Source organism: Neovison vison, chromosome 6 (assembly GCF_020171115.1).
Source record: "Neovison vison isolate M4711 chromosome 6, ASM_NN_V1, whole genome shotgun sequence".
Taxonomy (NCBI): Eukaryota; Metazoa; Chordata; class Mammalia; order Carnivora; family Mustelidae; genus Neogale; species Neogale vison.
In genome coordinates, this window is record NC_058096.1 from 205,876,003 (window position 1) to 205,891,878 (window position 15,876).

The 15,876-nt window shown below is 57.6% G+C and overlaps 1 protein-coding gene across 1 annotated transcript; it reads left to right on the forward strand.

The window, feature by feature from the left end:
* The first annotated feature begins 3,908 nt into the window (after window positions 1-3,908).
* Window positions 3,909-15,730, forward strand: LAMB2 (laminin subunit beta 2). Its single transcript, XM_044253580.1, has 33 exons — window positions 3,909-4,019; window positions 4,107-4,192; window positions 4,308-4,480; window positions 4,570-4,705; window positions 4,787-4,860; window positions 5,268-5,456; window positions 5,549-5,612; window positions 5,845-6,047; window positions 6,136-6,256; window positions 6,587-6,775; window positions 6,988-7,167; window positions 7,275-7,387; window positions 7,661-7,740; window positions 7,830-7,962; window positions 8,145-8,303; window positions 8,381-8,508; window positions 10,217-10,349; window positions 10,535-10,727; window positions 10,807-10,950; window positions 11,172-11,403; window positions 11,487-11,650; window positions 11,730-11,954; window positions 12,043-12,260; window positions 12,372-12,468; window positions 12,555-12,927; window positions 13,021-13,205; window positions 13,464-13,705; window positions 13,782-14,130; window positions 14,469-14,676; window positions 14,754-14,895; window positions 14,979-15,155; window positions 15,247-15,406; window positions 15,487-15,730. The coding sequence occupies exons 2-33, from the start codon at window positions 4,108-4,110 to the stop codon at window positions 15,621-15,623; spliced, it is 5,406 nt and encodes a 1,801-aa protein (XP_044109515.1). The 5' UTR covers window positions 3,909-4,019; window position 4,107; the 3' UTR covers window positions 15,624-15,730.
* The last annotated feature ends 146 nt before the right edge of the window (window positions 15,731-15,876 follow it).

Sequence of the window (15,876 nt, forward strand, 5' to 3'; positions counted from 1 at the left end):
TCAAAGCTGGAGTGGTGGGTGGAGATATGGATCGCTATAGGGATTCTGCAGAGGCGAGGACTCTCTTCTAGCAGTAACTTGGGTGTAGGGCAATAGGGGATTTGGGACACACATTTCTCACCGGATCACCTTCTGGTTGGCAGGAATGCAGGGGTTGGGGATCTGGGCTGGGCTGTGTTCCTGGACCCTGTGCTTTTCCCTCTTGTCCCTCTTGTCCTGCGCATTGCCCAGTAGGCTCTGCTTGCTTCCTATAACTCTTCCGATAGCCTGGGCATAGCTGCCATGCCCTTCAGTCAGCATCAGCAACTGGCACAGAGCCACTGGGGCCATGAATGGGAGCTAAGGGGGGGAGTTATAGGGCACCATAGCTTGGCCATAGGACTGCAGGAGACACATTCCACATCTGACCCACCCCTACCAGCTGCAGCAAATCCAGGCCATGGCAAGCACCACAGGAATCCAGGCCCTGGAGACATGGCTTCAGGCAAGGGGGCACTGGGGTGTGGCCACCCTAGCCCATGTGCAAGCATGTGCAGATCCCAGGCTTTCCTCCTGGGTACCCGTCTGCTTGTGTGTCTGTTCATAGCTGAAGGCGGGGACAGGTGGGCATCTGGGACACTGCTATGATACTCCTTCCAGAATGAGGACTACTCATAAGGCCTGACCAGGGGTCAGGTGGGAGTACTAGTCCCCTGGCAAATACTTAACAGTTGGCTGGAGGGCAGAGGGAATTGATATGTAGTGTTTGCCAGTTTCCATGGTGTAAGTAAATCCACCACCGCTGATTTTAGTCTACCTACCAATTACAAGCTGAGTCACAAAATTCCTGAAAATTTAACACCTGGCTCTTTTATTATTATTATTATTTTATTTGACAGAGAAAGATCACAAGTAGGCAGAGAGGCAGGCAGAGAGAGAGGAGGAAGCAGGCTCCCTGATGAGCAGAGAACCCGATGCGAGGCTCGATCCCAGGACCCTGAGATCATGACCTGAACCGAAGGCAGAGGCTTAACCCACTGAGCCACCCAGGTGTCCCTAACACCTGGCTCTTGTTAGCCCCCAGCACACCAGGTAGTCATGTCAGAGGCAGGGTATGAGAGGTCAGGATCAGGGTTTGTTGGGTCAGAGGTCAGAGTTCACATCTGAGATTCCTACCCCAGTTGCCACAGATGAAGGTGCAGGTGCTGTGAGTGTGGAGCTGGTGGCATGGTGTGGGCTGGTGGTGCCCCTTCCCCAAAGTGGGGCAGTGGGCCTTGCCCTCCTGCGGGTTCAGATCCAGGGTGCCCTCCCTGCACCAGACACCACAGGAACTGCCCAGAGCTGAAGGCATCCTCTATCAGGCTCAGGAGAGCAGGTGAAGGGCCGGGAGGATGGAGGCAGAGTTCAGAGGGTGGGGAGGAAAGGGATGCCCAACTGATCATCTGCACCCTTCAGGGAGGGGACAGCTAGGGCCAAGGACCAAGCCCTGGATGTTCAGGGGGTGCTGGCTGAGGTGAGAAGTCACACGAGGGCTGCAGAGCGAGGGCTGCAGGCGGCAAAACGAATACTCCCAAGGCCTGGAGGCCAGTGTACAGGAGGTGACACCCCACCCATACCCCTCAGCTCCTTCACACCTCTTGTTCAGTGGCTGCTATTACCCCTATCTCCCCCTGAGATCCTTAAGCCACTGCGATACTGTGGCACTACTAAGTACAGAGACCATGAAAGCCCCCTACTTAGTTGCTACCCTGCTGCGACCTCCCAGTGATCCTTTGACCTTTGCCCCCATTGGCAGGACACCTGGCCCAGATGACACTGGCAGTGGAGATGACCCCAGTCCTGGGGGATCTGTCCAGTGCAGCTGTGGCTTGCAGGACCCTTTTAGGCCAGAGTCAATGGCTGGCCCAGGAGACAGTTTCATGCCTGGGGGCCTGGGCAAGTGAGATGGGTACATGGGGCATTGAGGTCTCACAGGTGGGATTTAGGGTGGGACTGGGTTCTGCTGGGCTGAGGCAGGGTCTCAGCTCTAAAACCCCCTACCCTGCACCTTCTACCTCAAGAACCTTAGGTTGCAATATGCCTAAGACAGTAGGATCTAGGTGGGGTGGGTTTCAGGTTGAGTCCTGCTCTGAGTTGCAGATGGCCCTACTAGGCATGGCAGAGTTGCAGAAGGGCACAGATATATAGCCTGGTGGCCACGGGGCAGGCCTCAGGAGAGCGGGCCCAGCAGGCACGAGCAGAGGTCCAAGAGCTGCTGAAGTGGGCGCAGAACAGCTGGAACCAGCTAGAAGGTAATGGATGGGCCACAGTGGGGTGGCAATAGGGTGGGATAAGGGTCAGATGGGAGGGTCAGAGTCAGAACGGGGTTGGTGTGGGAGGGTCAGGGCTGGGGTCAAAGTTCAGAACAGGGATAGAATTTTGACTAGGGTTAGAACTCATTTAGGGCTGGGGTCAGAGGTAAGGTCATGACAGAATTGAGGACCAGGGTCAGGGAGTAGGGCCAAAGATCAGAGGGTGGCTCACAGGACCTGATCCTCAGGGTTGGAGCGCCCCTTGGTGCAGAACGAACAGACAGAGGGCAAGAAGGTGGCCACCCCGTGGGCCCTGGAGCAGTGGGCAGCAGAGGGGCTGAGCACAGGCGGCTATGGACAAATGTGTATGCCACCTGCTGACTGCGGTCTGTGGATGCCATGCCAGTAAGAGAGACTCTGGGAGTGATTGACCCAAGAATCTCCCGGCCTTGAGAGACCAAGGACCCCACTGAGTGCCCGTTGACTCTAAGTAACTCCCCATGGGACCCCATGATATCCTCCAGTGATCCTCTGTCCTTGAGAAACCAGATATCCTGTAAACTTGACAGAGGCCATCTAGTGCCTTTGAACCTGGTAGATCCTTTCCTGAGTCATCTAAAATTCTGAGTCACCTCTAGTATCCCTCAGACCCTCAGGTTGACTACAAGAACCCCGGGGTAACTGGAGACCCCTACTCCAGATAACAGGAATAACTCTCAGAGACCCTTAAAGTCCAGTAGTCTGACTGCTGACCTGCTCGAGAGACTTCTTGAGAAACCTGGTGATTCCCCAGAAGAAACCCCAGCTTTCTCCCCCACGCAGCCCTGGCTACTCTCCACCTGGCCCCAGACAGAGTGGGCACAGCTGTGGGAGCTCAGATCCACTAGGCCCTGGCCCTACAGACCTGTGTAGTCCGTGGTCACCGCCTGTGGTCCCAGGGGCCAGGGTGGGGCACTAGCTTGCAGTTCGCATTCCAGGCCTGGGCTCTGGCCTCCCGGTAGTCCGGAAAATATGGAGTGGATACTTAGCCATAAGATCTGGATTCACTCACTGTCTGTCGTCGACGGCCCCGCACCCACCTTCACGCTGGGAAACGGAGACAGCACTTCCTGTGCCTACTCGTTGTAGTGATTAAGGGAGATGGAGAGCCCAGGAGCCGTGACTTGGGCAGGGGATAGCCTTTCTCCATCTCTCCTCCTACCCCCCATCTTGTCCTGTTGCTCGGTCCAGGCCAACCTAAAATTTCCCACATCCTTAAATAGAGGAGCTTGATGTCTCTGTGTGTGCCTTCTCACCTCCCTGCTTATGCTGGAGCCCCGGGACTGAGCAACCTCACTGATGGTGACATCCACAGCTCCTACAATGCTAGGGACAAAAGTTGTGTTCCATGGACCATTTGAAGTCTCAGATCAGTCTCCTTTCCTTTGCTCATGCCACACCCCCTCCCTGCTGCGCCCTCAAACTGTGGTGGCCTAAAGCCAACCCCCTTTTCCCTTGTTCTGCACAGGCCTGGACAAGGGAGCATAATAAAGATTTGCAGGGGAACTTGCCTGTGTCTAGAATGAGGGTTGTTTCTGGAGAGGTGGGAAGGGAACCTCCACATGGTATTACACTCCTGCCCAAGATCCACTCCATGCTTTCCTTCTTGCCGTGCTTCTCAACTTTGCTCAAAGTCGCAGGACTCTTCTAGTGGAGGGGCGGCCAGCGGGAGGATTGAGTGGGAAATCAGCGCGGAGTTACAGGGGCAGGGTCTGCAGGGGACCCCAAGGGAGGGGGAAGGTGGGCACAGGCTCCAGACCTCTTACCACCCCTCATCTGGATTCCCCTTCTCTTCAGGATGGAGCGGGCCTCAGGGGACCAAGGGAGGGACCTGCGGGGACAGCCCGGGCCCTGGGCGCTTCGACTGGGCCTACTGCTGAGTGGTGAGAGGGCCTGAAAAGGCCTGGGATTTGTGGGATGTGATGGTGGGTCCTGGGGAGCCAGCCCTGGGGCTACTGGGTGGGAGCGCAGCAGAACTGGCTGACCCACTGTTTCCAGTGCTGGCCACCGCCCTGGCCCAGGCCCTCGTCCCGGATGTGCCAGCCTGTTCCAGGGGAAGCTGCTACCCTGCCACAGGTGACCTGCTAGTGGGCCGTGCTGACAGACTGACTGCCTCCTCCACCTGTGGCTTGCATGGCCCCCAACCCTACTGCATCGTTAGTCACCTGCAGGTGAGGCTGGGTGGGATGAGGGTCTTGGGGGAGGGGGTGCTGGCACTGCCTGAGACACTGACCCTGACCTTGACTCTGACCCAACCCAGGATGAGAAGAAGTGCTTCCTGTGTGACTCCCGGCGCCCCTTCTCTGCTAGAGACAACCCAAACAGCCATCGCATCCAGAATGTAGTTACCAGCTTTGCACCACAGCGCAGGACAGCCTGGTGGCAGTCAGAGAATGGTGAGGTCGTGGGCGGGGCATGGGGTGAGCAGGGTTGCCCACCTGTAGCCTCAAGTCCCTGACCTCCAACTCCTGCCCCAGGTGTCCCCGTGGTCACCATCCAGCTGGACTTGGAGGCTGAGTTTCATTTCACACACCTCATTATGACCTTCAAGGTGCCCGCATGTCTGGGAGCCTGCTTGAATCACCCTGCTTGGCTCCCCATTGCCCCTGAAGAGAGTCCCAGCTCCTTAGCCCAGCCCCATTGAGCTCATATGCTGTGTTCTGGCTGCATGGGAAGTTCCTTCATCTCCCACACCTTCTGTTGCCTTCTGCCTCCAGGCCTTTCCCATGCTGCCCCAAACTGAGGCTGGATTAGGTGCTGCCTCCCTGGGCCCTATGACCCCGAGCCTTCCCCCAAGCAGTGGCTACCCTCCCTGATTATTGCTTGGCTTCCAGCGGTCACCCCCACCTGCCTGTGAGCTGCTTAGGGGCAAGCCCCAGCTGGGAGCAGGGCTCTCTTGATGGGCCTGGGCTGGACTGGAGTCCTGATACTCACTGATCAGCCATGCACCCCACCCAGACATTTCGTCCTGCTGCCATGCTGGTGGAGCGCTCAGCTGACTTTGGACGCACCTGGCATGTCTATCGATATTTTTCCTATGACTGTGGGGCTGACTTTCCCGGTGTCCCACTGGCCCCCCCACGGCACTGGGATGACATAGTCTGTGAGTCCCGCTACTCAGAGATTGAGCCATCTACTGAAGGCGAGGTGAGAGCTGGGATATGACATGGGGCAGGAAAATGGCGGATGATGGGCCTGAAGCAGGGTCCAGTGTCTCTAATGGCTCCTTGTCCCTTCAGGTCATCTATCGTGTGCTGGATCCTGCCATCCCTATCCCAGACCCATATAGCCCACGGATCCAGAGTGAGTGTTCTCTCTTTGAGCCTGGCACAGTCCCAGCGTCCAACTGCTATTTGGGACCTCAGTAGCTATTTTGGGTGCTTCTTAGGGCAGGTGCCAAGTCCAATTTAGCTCAGATAGCAGTAGACAGGAGGTCTCCCAAGGTGACCTTGGCAGCTGCAACCCCTGAGTGGGCATGGGGGCAACAAGAGTCTTCCTGGCCAACTGGTTCCCTATCCTTTCTCCCTCCACTTAGACCTGCTGAAGATCACCAACCTACGGGTGAACCTGACACGGCTGCACACACTGGGGGACAACCTGCTCGACCCACGGCGGGAGATCCGTGAGAAATACTATTATGCCCTCTACGAGCTGGTTGTGCGTGGCAACTGCTTCTGTTATGGACATGCCTCGCAGTGTGCACCCGCCCCAGGAGCACCAGCCCATGCTGAGGGCATGGTGAGGGACTTCAGTTGGCTGGAATAGGGCTGGGGGCAACGACAGGCCTGGCTGGACAGTGCTGACCACTTGCCTGCCCGCCTCCTAGGTTCACGGAGCCTGCGTCTGCAAACACAATACTCGTGGCCTCAACTGTGAGCAGTGTCAGGATTTCTATCATGACTTGCCCTGGCGTCCAGCTGAGGATGGCCACAGTCATGCCTGCAGGAGTAAGTGAGATCCTGGCCCCTCTATCCCCAGAATGCTGTGGTCTGGCTGTGCCGTGGGTAGAACTTAGAACTGGGTGGTCAAGCGTCTAACACCCAGGCTATGTCTGAAGGGTATCCAGGCCTTGATGCTCCTAAGGACTCCCTTAACTCTCTTCTAGTCTACTCTGGTCAGGGGCTCAGTGTGATGCTGAAACCTTTAAGTACCTGAGCCCCCCACCCACAAATTCTGGCCTGCGGCAGGGACCTGCTGTGTCAGTGGGACCCTGAAACCCCTTATCCGCAGGACGTGGTCCCTCAACTGGCCTTTGTCCTGCCTTTCCCTTCCCCAAGAGTGTGAGTGCCATGGGCACGCCCACAGCTGCCACTTTGACATGGCCGCATACCTGGCGTCTGGCAACGTGAGTGGAGGCGTGTGTGATGGATGTCAGCACAATACAGCTGGGCGCCACTGTGAGCTCTGCCGACCCTTCTTCTACCGTGACCCAAGCAAGGACCTGCGGGACCCAGCTGTGTGCCGCTGTGAGGCTGGGGTTGGGCATGGGAGAGGGAAGGCTGAGTCTGGGATAGGAACTAGGAAGCCAGACTGCTGTCCAGGTTGCGGGGGCTTGTAGTGGTGGTGAGGGGCTGGAGAGTGGAGCCAGGCTGGGAACCCAGTGTCGGGGAGGCTTGGGAGATGGGTGGTGCTGGGCTAGTTGGGATAAGGGTGATCCTACATCTCTTTTTGCCCTCAGCCTGTGACTGCGACCCCATGGGTTCCCAAGACGGTGGTCGCTGTGATCCCCATGATGATCCTGCTATGGGGCTGGTTTCGGGCCAGTGTCGCTGCAAAGAACATGTGGTGGGCCCTCGCTGCCAGCAATGCCGTGACGGCTTCTTTGGGCTCAGTGCCAGTGACCCTGCAGGCTGCCGGCGTATGTGCTTCTTGCCCTAGCTCCTGTACTGACCTTAACCCTTGACTTCTTACTTTTGACCCAACTGCCACAGCTCCCCAGAGTGTGATGGGTCTCCTTCCCTGCAGGGTGTCAGTGTGATGCACGGGGCACAGTGCCTGGGGTCACCTCCTGTGACCCCAACAGTGGAACCTGTTTCTGCAAGCGTCTAGTGACTGGACGTGGCTGTAACCGCTGCCTGGTATGACTGCAGGGGCTTGGGGTTCTGGGATCCTGCACTTATCCTCAGAGCACAGGGCGAGAGGGTGGTGTCTGTGTCCCACTGGGTGGGTGCCGAGACCTTAGGGTCCATTCCTGGCTGAGAGGCGTCAGGTCTGGGAGGCGAAGGGTGGGAGCCATGGTCTAGAGACTGTGTGTTCACCAAGAGGTGGTAGAGGCTGACAGCTGTCATTGGATTCCCGGATGGGTGGCGAAGGGGTCTATTTCTAGCCCCCAGCATCCTCCTCTCCCCTAGCCTGGTCACTGGGGCCTGAGCCATGATCTGCTTGGCTGCCGTCCGTGTGATTGCGACGTGGGTGGTGCCTTGGATCCCCAGTGAGTGCTGTATAAAGGGTCCCAGGAGGGGTGGGAAAAGATCCTGGGCAGGATAAAGGGCCCTTCTTGAGTAACTCTGGGCTTCCCAGGTGCAATGAGGCCACAGGTCAGTGCCGCTGTCGCCAGCACATGGTGGGGCGACGCTGTGAGCAGGTGCAGCCTGGCTACTTCCGGCCCTTCCTGGACCACCTAACTTGGGAGGCCGAGGACACCCAAGGGCAGGTAGGAGACCACGTTGGGGGGCAGGGCTTGGGTTGGAGAGGTGGCGTTATGGGTGGTACTTTGTCTGGGCAGGGTGTCTAGCCTTGGACAGGGCCTCAGCTGAAGAGCTGGGTATGAGGACAGGCTGTGGCCGAAGAGATGGTTCTTACCTGAGCACCCACACTGAGCTGCACCCCTCACAGATGGTCAACGTGGTGGAGCGCTTGGCGACCCCTAGTGGGACTCCATCCTGGACAGGCCGGGGCTTTGTTAGGCTGCAGGAAGGTCAGACGCTGGAGTTCCTGGTCACCTCTGTGCCGAGAGCCATGGACTATGACCTGCTGCTGCGCTTGGAGCCCCAGGTCAGACCCTCTGAAATCTGACCCTGAGCCAAACCTCTGGGTCTGGTAGCATTTCCTTCATCATCCCCTCCCCCCAGGTCCCTGAGCAATGGGCGGAGATGGAAGTGACCGTGCAGCGCCCAGGGCCTGTGTCTGCCCACAGCCTGTGTGGGCATGTGCTGCCCAAGGATGACCACATCCCAGGGACTCTGCGACCAGAAACCCGGTGAGGGTACTAATGGTAGCATTTGTTGCAGTGGAGGGTTGTGGGCCAGCCATAATTCCCTGAAGGGCACTTGGAAGACGCTGCTGCTCATTCATCTGTCCCTTGCTTCAAGTGCTTTCTCCTGAGTGCTGTCTTCCAGGCGCTGTTAGGAATGGCACAGGTCAGAAGAAGGAGTAGAACAAGGTTTGCTCTCTTAGGGGTCTAAGTTCCAGAGGCCTGTGGCTGGAATTAATGGGAAGCCATTCAGTGTCACTACAGGGAATGCCCACAGGGGAAGGGAAGGCATCAGAGCCTTCTGAGCAGGGATGTGACTGGTCTGATGATTGTTTTCTTACATTTTGGGTTGTATTTGTTTCATGTTCCTTTTTTTTATCACCTTTTTTCACATTTTATTATGTAAGTATTCAAACAATACACAGAAGTGGAGAGAACAGCATATGATAGACCGTATCCATTATAGACATCTTTTCAATTGAGATTTAACAAAGATCCGTCTACTTGCTGAATGGAAAATAGACTTAAAGGTGGAGGTTGTTCAGTTAGCTGAGTGACAGTGGGTTGGCCAGAGGTTTAGTGGCAACTGTGGCAAGATGAAGTTTCCAGAGGGTTCCAGCGGCAGAGCTGATGGCTTAGACACATAGGCAAGGGAGAGAAAGTGGAAAGATAACTCTAGCATTTTGGTCTTGTTCATCTGGGTGAGGATTGACCTTTTTACCGGATAGAGACATAGGGAGAAGCAGTTCCGAGGTACTTAGGGATGGAGGAAAATCCAGTGGGTGGGTGGATTTCTGTGTCTGGAATTACTGGGAGGCCTCAAGTTGGAGATATAAATTTGGGACTTGTCACTAAAGGGATAGGTCTAAATGAAATGACCAGAGAAAGGAAGGAGGACCAGAACCAAGCATTGGGGTGTTTGAGACCAGTAGAGGAGGAGCTGGGGGTGGGGGAAAATCAGGAGTGTGGACAGGATTCCAGAAGGGAGAGAAGAGTGTCTCAGGAAGAAGGATGCCTTGCTTTCATGATATGTCGCTAAATGCTGGAGGAGATGGAAACAGAGAAGAGGCAGCTGGGTTTGGCCTCATGGTGGTCGATGGTGAGCTTGGTACAGGCTGTCCCCTTGGCATGTTGGCACAGAAACTCCATTGGCATGGGAGGCTAGAGTGGAGGTAGTGACCACAGTCTAGTTTTAGGAATCTCTTGGGAAGGAAAACAAAGACAAGGTAACAGCTAAGGGAGACTTGGGGATTGATAGAAGATGTTTTTAAGGGCAATAAAAGAACCCTAGCATGGGTTTGCAGGAGGATGAGAATGACCTAGGAAAGGCAAGGCCAGGTGGCAGAGGGGGGATGATGTAGTGTTGATAAAGAAGAGCAGAGGTTGGAGGTCAAGGTTGGAGGAAGGACGAGGAGGCCATTGAATAAAAATTGGCAGGTATTTGTGCTGGGAAAATGCTGTGTGGGTTGCAGGGTTGTAGGGAGTGTTTTCAGAGATGGGTCTGTACAGGTGTAGGACTCTGGCGAGGCAGGTTTATGGGAATCTCCTGTATGGATTCTCTGTCAGTCTGTCCAGCTGTCTGTCAGCATGACCCAGCCCTACCTGATGTCTTTCTTGGCCAGTGAGTTGGCTGCTGGTGTGTGGGTTGGGGAGGCCTAGGCTGGTGGGAATAGGGACCCTGGGTAAAACCCATACCTGTCTTTTTCTCCCCCAGGTATATGGTGTTTCCCAGACCTGTCTGCCTTGAGCCTGGCATGTCTTACAAAGTACATCTGAAGCTGCTGCGAACAGGGGGAGGTGCCCAGATGGATTCTCCCTACTCTGGACCCAGCCTGCTCATTGACTCGGTGAATAGCTCCTTTCCCCACGCTGACCAAGAAGGCAGGGTCTGTGGGATGGGACCTGTAGCAGCGGCTGGACAGGAGGGGCCAGTGACAGAAGGGACAGGCCCAGGGGGGAGCGTGCTCATTGCTCTGGCAGTGCCAATAGGGTCCTGGGTCTGGGCCTCACTCTTCCTTGCTCATCGCTTTAGCTGGTGCTGCTGCCCCGTGTCCTGGTGCTAGAGATGTTTAGTGGGGGGGACGCCGAGGCTCTGGAGCGCCGTGCCACCTTTGAACGCTACCGCTGCCATGAGGAGGGGCTGGTGCCCAGTAAGACCCCTCCCTCTGAGGCCTGTGCCCCCCTCCTCATCAGCCTGTCCGCCGTCCTCTACAACGGTGCCTTGCGTGAGTGTCTGTGCTGTGGGCTGGTGGGGCAGAGGTGTGGGGCCCCAGCCTGACTTGGCCCTCTCCCCCTGCCCCACAGCCTGTCAGTGTGACCCTCAGGGCTCCCTAAGTTCTGAGTGTGATCCCCACGGTGGCCAGTGCCTGTGTAAGCCTGCGGTGGTGGGGCGCCGCTGTGATGTCTGTGCCCCTGGCTTCTACGGCTTTGGCCCCACAGGCTGTCAAGGTACCTGCCTGCCTTTCTTCCCTCTTATTCTCTCTCCTCACCACAACTGGCTTCCTCCCTCCCTCCCACCGTGCTTCTTTCTTTCTCTGACTCTGCCTTAGGCCCCACACTGCCAGCACTGGGGCACTGGAAGTTCTCTTTGATTCCCCGACTTTCCTACCCTAACCCCACCTAGATTCCCTCAGACCCCTTCCCTGGCTCAGCCTCTGCCTTGCCCCCAGCCTGCCAGTGCAGTTCCGAGGGGGCACTCAGTGGCCTGTGTGAAGGGACCAGTGGGCAATGCCCCTGCCGAACTGGGGCCTTCGGGCTTCGCTGTGATCGCTGCCAGCGTGGCCAGTGGGGATTTCCTAGCTGCCAGCCATGTGTCTGCAATGGGCATGCAGATGAGTGTGACACCCGCACGGGCGCTTGCCTGGGCTGCCGTGATCACACCGGGGGTGAGCACTGTGAAAGGTGAGCCTGGAGCAACTAGGAGTGGGTGGGTGGGTGGGAAGGCAGCCCCGGGATCACATCTCTCTTCCTGTCACTCCCTGAAGGTGCATTGCTGGCTTCCATGGGGACCCACGGCTCCCATATGGGGGCCAGTGTCGGCCCTGTCCCTGCCCTGAAGGCCCTGGGAGTCGGAGGCACTTTGCTACTTCCTGCCATCGGGATGGGTACTCCCAGCAGATCGTGTGCCACTGTAGGGCAGGCTACACAGGTGAATAGATAAGGTGCAGGTGTGGGGTCAGGGTGGGGCAGCTGAACTGAACACTCATGCCTTCCCCAACTGTGGGCAGGGCCACGGTGTGATGCTTGTGCCCCTGGGTACTTTGGGGACCCGTCAAGGCCGGGTGGCCAGTGCCAGCCATGTGAGTGCAGTGGGAACATTGACCCCACGGACCCTGATGCCTGTGACCCCCGCACGGGACAATGCCTGCGCTGCTTACACCACACAGAAGGGCCCCACTGTGCCCACTGCAAGCCTGGCTTCCATGGGCAGGCTGCCCGACAGAGCTGTCACCGTGAGTGTGGGATCGGGAAGGGATTGCGGGGAGGGGGTCAGGGTCTGCTGTGCGGGCTCCCCTTGATTAATGTGCTTGACCGGCACAGGCTGCGTCTGCAACTTGCTGGGTACAGATCCCCAGCATTGCCCATCCACTGACCGCTGTAACTGTGACCCAAGCAGTGGGCAGTGCCCATGCCTCCCCAATGTCCAGGGCCCTAGCTGTGACCGCTGTGCCCCCAACTTCTGGAACCTTACCAGCGGCCATGGCTGTCAGCCCTGTGCCTGCCACCCAAGCCGAGCCAGAGGCCCCACCTGCAATGAGGTATAGGACCCTGCTATGGATCTCTGGGTGGGTGGGGCTAACTGTCTGTCTCCAGTCTCAAGAGCTTAGCCTCTGATGGAGGCGCTGACCTCTGCCCTGTTCCCACTCTAGTTCACAGGGCAGTGCCACTGCCGTGCTGGCTTTGGAGGGCGAACTTGTTCTGAGTGCCAGGAGCTCCACTGGGGAGACCCTGGGTTGCAGTGCCGTGGTAAGCCAACAGGGCCAGGGTGGCTAGGGGGGCTTCCCGGGATGCTCTACTGGCATCCTAACTCTGTGATCTGCCCTTTCCTGCAGCCTGTGACTGTGACCCTCGTGGAATAGACACACCTCAATGTCACCGCTCCACAGGGCACTGCAGCTGCCGCCCAGGCGTGTCAGGCGTGCGCTGTGACCAGTGTGCCCGAGGCTTCTCAGGAGTCTTTCCTGCTTGCTACCCATGCCACGCATGCTTTGGGGACTGGGACCGAGTGGTCCAGGATTTGGCTGCCCGTACACGGCGTCTGGAACAGCGGGCACAGGAGCTGCAGCAGACGGGTGTGCTGGGCGCCTTTGAAAGCAGCTTCTGGCACATACAGGAGAAGCTGGGGACTGTGCAGGGGATTGTGGGTGCCCGCAACGCCTCAGCTGCCTCCACTGCACAGCTCATGGAGTCCACAGAGGAGCTGCGGTGCGGATGGGCCTGAGGATATGTGGAGGGATGGGGTAGAGACCCAATGGACCAGGGCCCAAGCTTCTCTAAACACCACCCCCACTGGCACAGGCGTGAAATTGGAGAGGCCACTGAGCACCTGACCCGGCTGGAGGCAAAACTGACAGATGTGCAGGATGAGAACTTCAATGCCAACCATGCACTGAGCAGTCTGGAGCGAGATGGGCTTGCACTTAATCTCACACTGCGGCAGCTGGATCAGCATCTAGACCTGCTCAAGCATTCAAACTTCCTGGGTGAGCTGTCGGCCAGCTTGGCAGGTGGACCAGGGTTGGGCGATCTTTTTTTTTTTTTTTTTTTTTTGAGAGTGAGAGAGAGAGGAGGAGAGAGAGAGAAATCTTAAGCAGTTTCCACGCCCAGCACAGAGCCCAACATGGGGCTTGATCTCACAACCCTGAAATCATGACCTGGGCCAAAATCAAGAGTTGGATGCTTAACCCAGGCACCCCGGGTTAGGTTATCTTTAGCTGACTGCCAGCCTCTGCCTACTATAGGTGCCTATGACAGCATCCGCCACGCCCACAGTCTGTCTGCAGAGGCAGAACATCGTGCCAACACATCAGCCTTGACAGTGCCCAGCCCCGTGAGCAACTCAGCAGATACCAGGCACCGGACAGAGGAGCTAATGGCTGCCCAGAGGGAGGACTTCAACCGCAAACACATGGCCAACCAGAGGGCACTAGGCGAGCTCTCTGCCCGTACCCATTCCCTGAGCTTGAAAGCCATAAATGAACTGGTAAGGCACAGCATGGGGTGGGACTTGTGGCTGTGGCTGTTCTTCTGCAGGGCCCTGACTTTTCTGTGCCTGGCAGGTGTGTGGACCCCCGGGGGATGCACCCTGTGCTACAAGCCCTTGTGGGGGTGCCGGCTGTCTGGACGAGGACGGGCAGCCCCGCTGTGGGGGCCTCGGCTGCAATGGGGCAGTAGCCATGGCGGACCTGGCACTGGGCCGGGCCAGGCACACACAGGCAGAGTTGCAGCGGGCACTGGCAGAAGGTGGTGGCATCCTCAGCCAGGTGGCTGAGACCCGTCGGCAGGCAGGCGAGGCACAGCAGCGGGCCCAGGCAGCCCTGGACAAGGCTAATGCTTCCAGGGGACAGGTGGAGAAGGCCAACCGAGAACTTCGGGAACTTATCCAGAATGTGAAGGACTTCCTCAGCCGTGAGCCTCCCGTGTAGCCCAGGCCATGTGGTTGTTTTCCCTGTGTCTGTGTTCATACTTGTGTCTGTGTGTTCATACTTGGGTCAGGGCCTGCACTGGACCTGTATTTATCACCCCATGTCTAGTCCCTCAACCTTTGCCTATGTGGTCCCAAAATCCATGACCCCAAGCCTGTGCCCACTTATAGTTCCATCACTGTGCCTATTTTTTTTTTTTTTTTGTCATCACTGTGCCTATTAACAAACCCACATTCCATGTGTGGTCCCATGCCCCAAGATTGTATCCGATGCCTGTGTTCGAGAATCTGTGTGCCTAAGGCCTTGCCTGTGTCCCCATAGAGGAGGGGGCTGATCCCGATAGCATTGAGATGGTGGCCACACGAGTGCTAGAGCTCTCCATCCCAGCATCACCTGAGCAGATTCAGCACCTGGCAGGCGCGATTGCAGAGAGAGTCCGGAGCCTGGCGGATGTGGACACAATCCTGGCCCGTACTGTGGGAGATGTGCGTCGGGCAGAGCAGCTACTACAAGATGCACGGCGGGCAAGGTCTGATCGTGACCCTGGCCCCTATCCTTGACACCTGGTCCTGATACTTACAGGCCCTAATTCCCTCTCTTCCTCAGGAGCCGGGCTGAGGGTGAGAAACAGAAGGCAGAAACTGTACAGGCAGCACTGGAGGAAGCCCAGAGGGCACAGGGTGCTGCTCAGGGTGCCATTCAGGGGGCAGTAGTGGACACACAGGACACCGAGCGAACCCTGCACCAGGTGTGGTCTCTCTGGGATATCATGGGAAAAGATTAAGGGCATGCACCCATAGACCTGTTTAACCCTGTGTCCACCCATGACAGGTGCAGGAGAAGGTGGCAGGTGCGGAGCAGGCACTGAGCTCTGCAGGCGAGCGGGCTCAGCAGTTGGATGGTCTCCTGGAGGCTCTGAAATTGAAACGAGCAGGGAATAGCCTGGCAGCCTCTAGCGCTGAAGAAACAGCAGGCAATGCCCAGGGTCGTGCCCGGGAAGCTGAGCAGGTGGGTTGAGGCAGAGCCAGCTGGTGGGGGTTGGGCTAGAGGCTGGGCCTTCACTGTGCCACCGCACTGACTTTGCCGTCTCTATCTGCAGCTGCTGCAGGGCCCAGTAGGCGACCAGTACCAGACGGTGAAGGCCTTGGCTGAGCGCAAGGCCCAGGGTGTGCTGGCTGCGCAGGAGCGGGCAGAGCAGCTTCGGGATGAGGCTCGAGGCTTGTTGCAGGCTGCTCAGGACAAGCTGCAACGGTTGCAAGGTGAGGACTAGGGTGGGTGGAACTCCAGAGGTGTGGGTCTGTGGGCGAAGAACCCTTCAGCTGAGACCTGACCCTTCTAGAGCTGGAAGGCACCTATGAGGAGAACGAGCGGGCCCTGGAAGGCAAAGCCGCCCAGCTGGATGGGCTGGAGGCCAGGATGCGTAGTGTGCTTCAAGCCATCAACCTGCAGGTCCAGATCTACAACACCTGCCAGTGACCCCTGCAGGATTCCTACCCCACCCCCCAGCCCCGCCCCCGTTACTGTCTTTGCATGGCGAAGTTCCCATTTTGACCAGGGCCCCAATAAACCGCTGTGAATCCCCACTGTGTCGTCTGGACTCTGATTTGGGAAGGGGCGGGGTCTCTGGGCGGAACCTCAGGACGCCACCAGCTGGGCCAGGGCGAAGCCAAGGCACCGGAGCCCCGCCTCCTCCGTCCGGGCCCGCCCCGGAGCTACCCGCCGCCGCGTG

Coding starts and splice junctions, on each gene's coding strand:
- LAMB2 (XM_044253580.1), top strand. CDS start 4,108: ATGGAGCGGGCCTCAGGGGACCAAGGGAGGGACCTGCGGGGACAGCCC. Junction 8,509..10,216: donor ACTCTGCGACCAGAAACCCG/GTGAGGGTACTA, acceptor TTTCTCCCCCAG/GTATATGGTGTTTCCCAGAC. Junction 14,131..14,468: donor TGTGAAGGACTTCCTCAGCC/GTGAGCCTCCCG, acceptor GTGTCCCCATAG/AGGAGGGGGCTGATCCCGAT.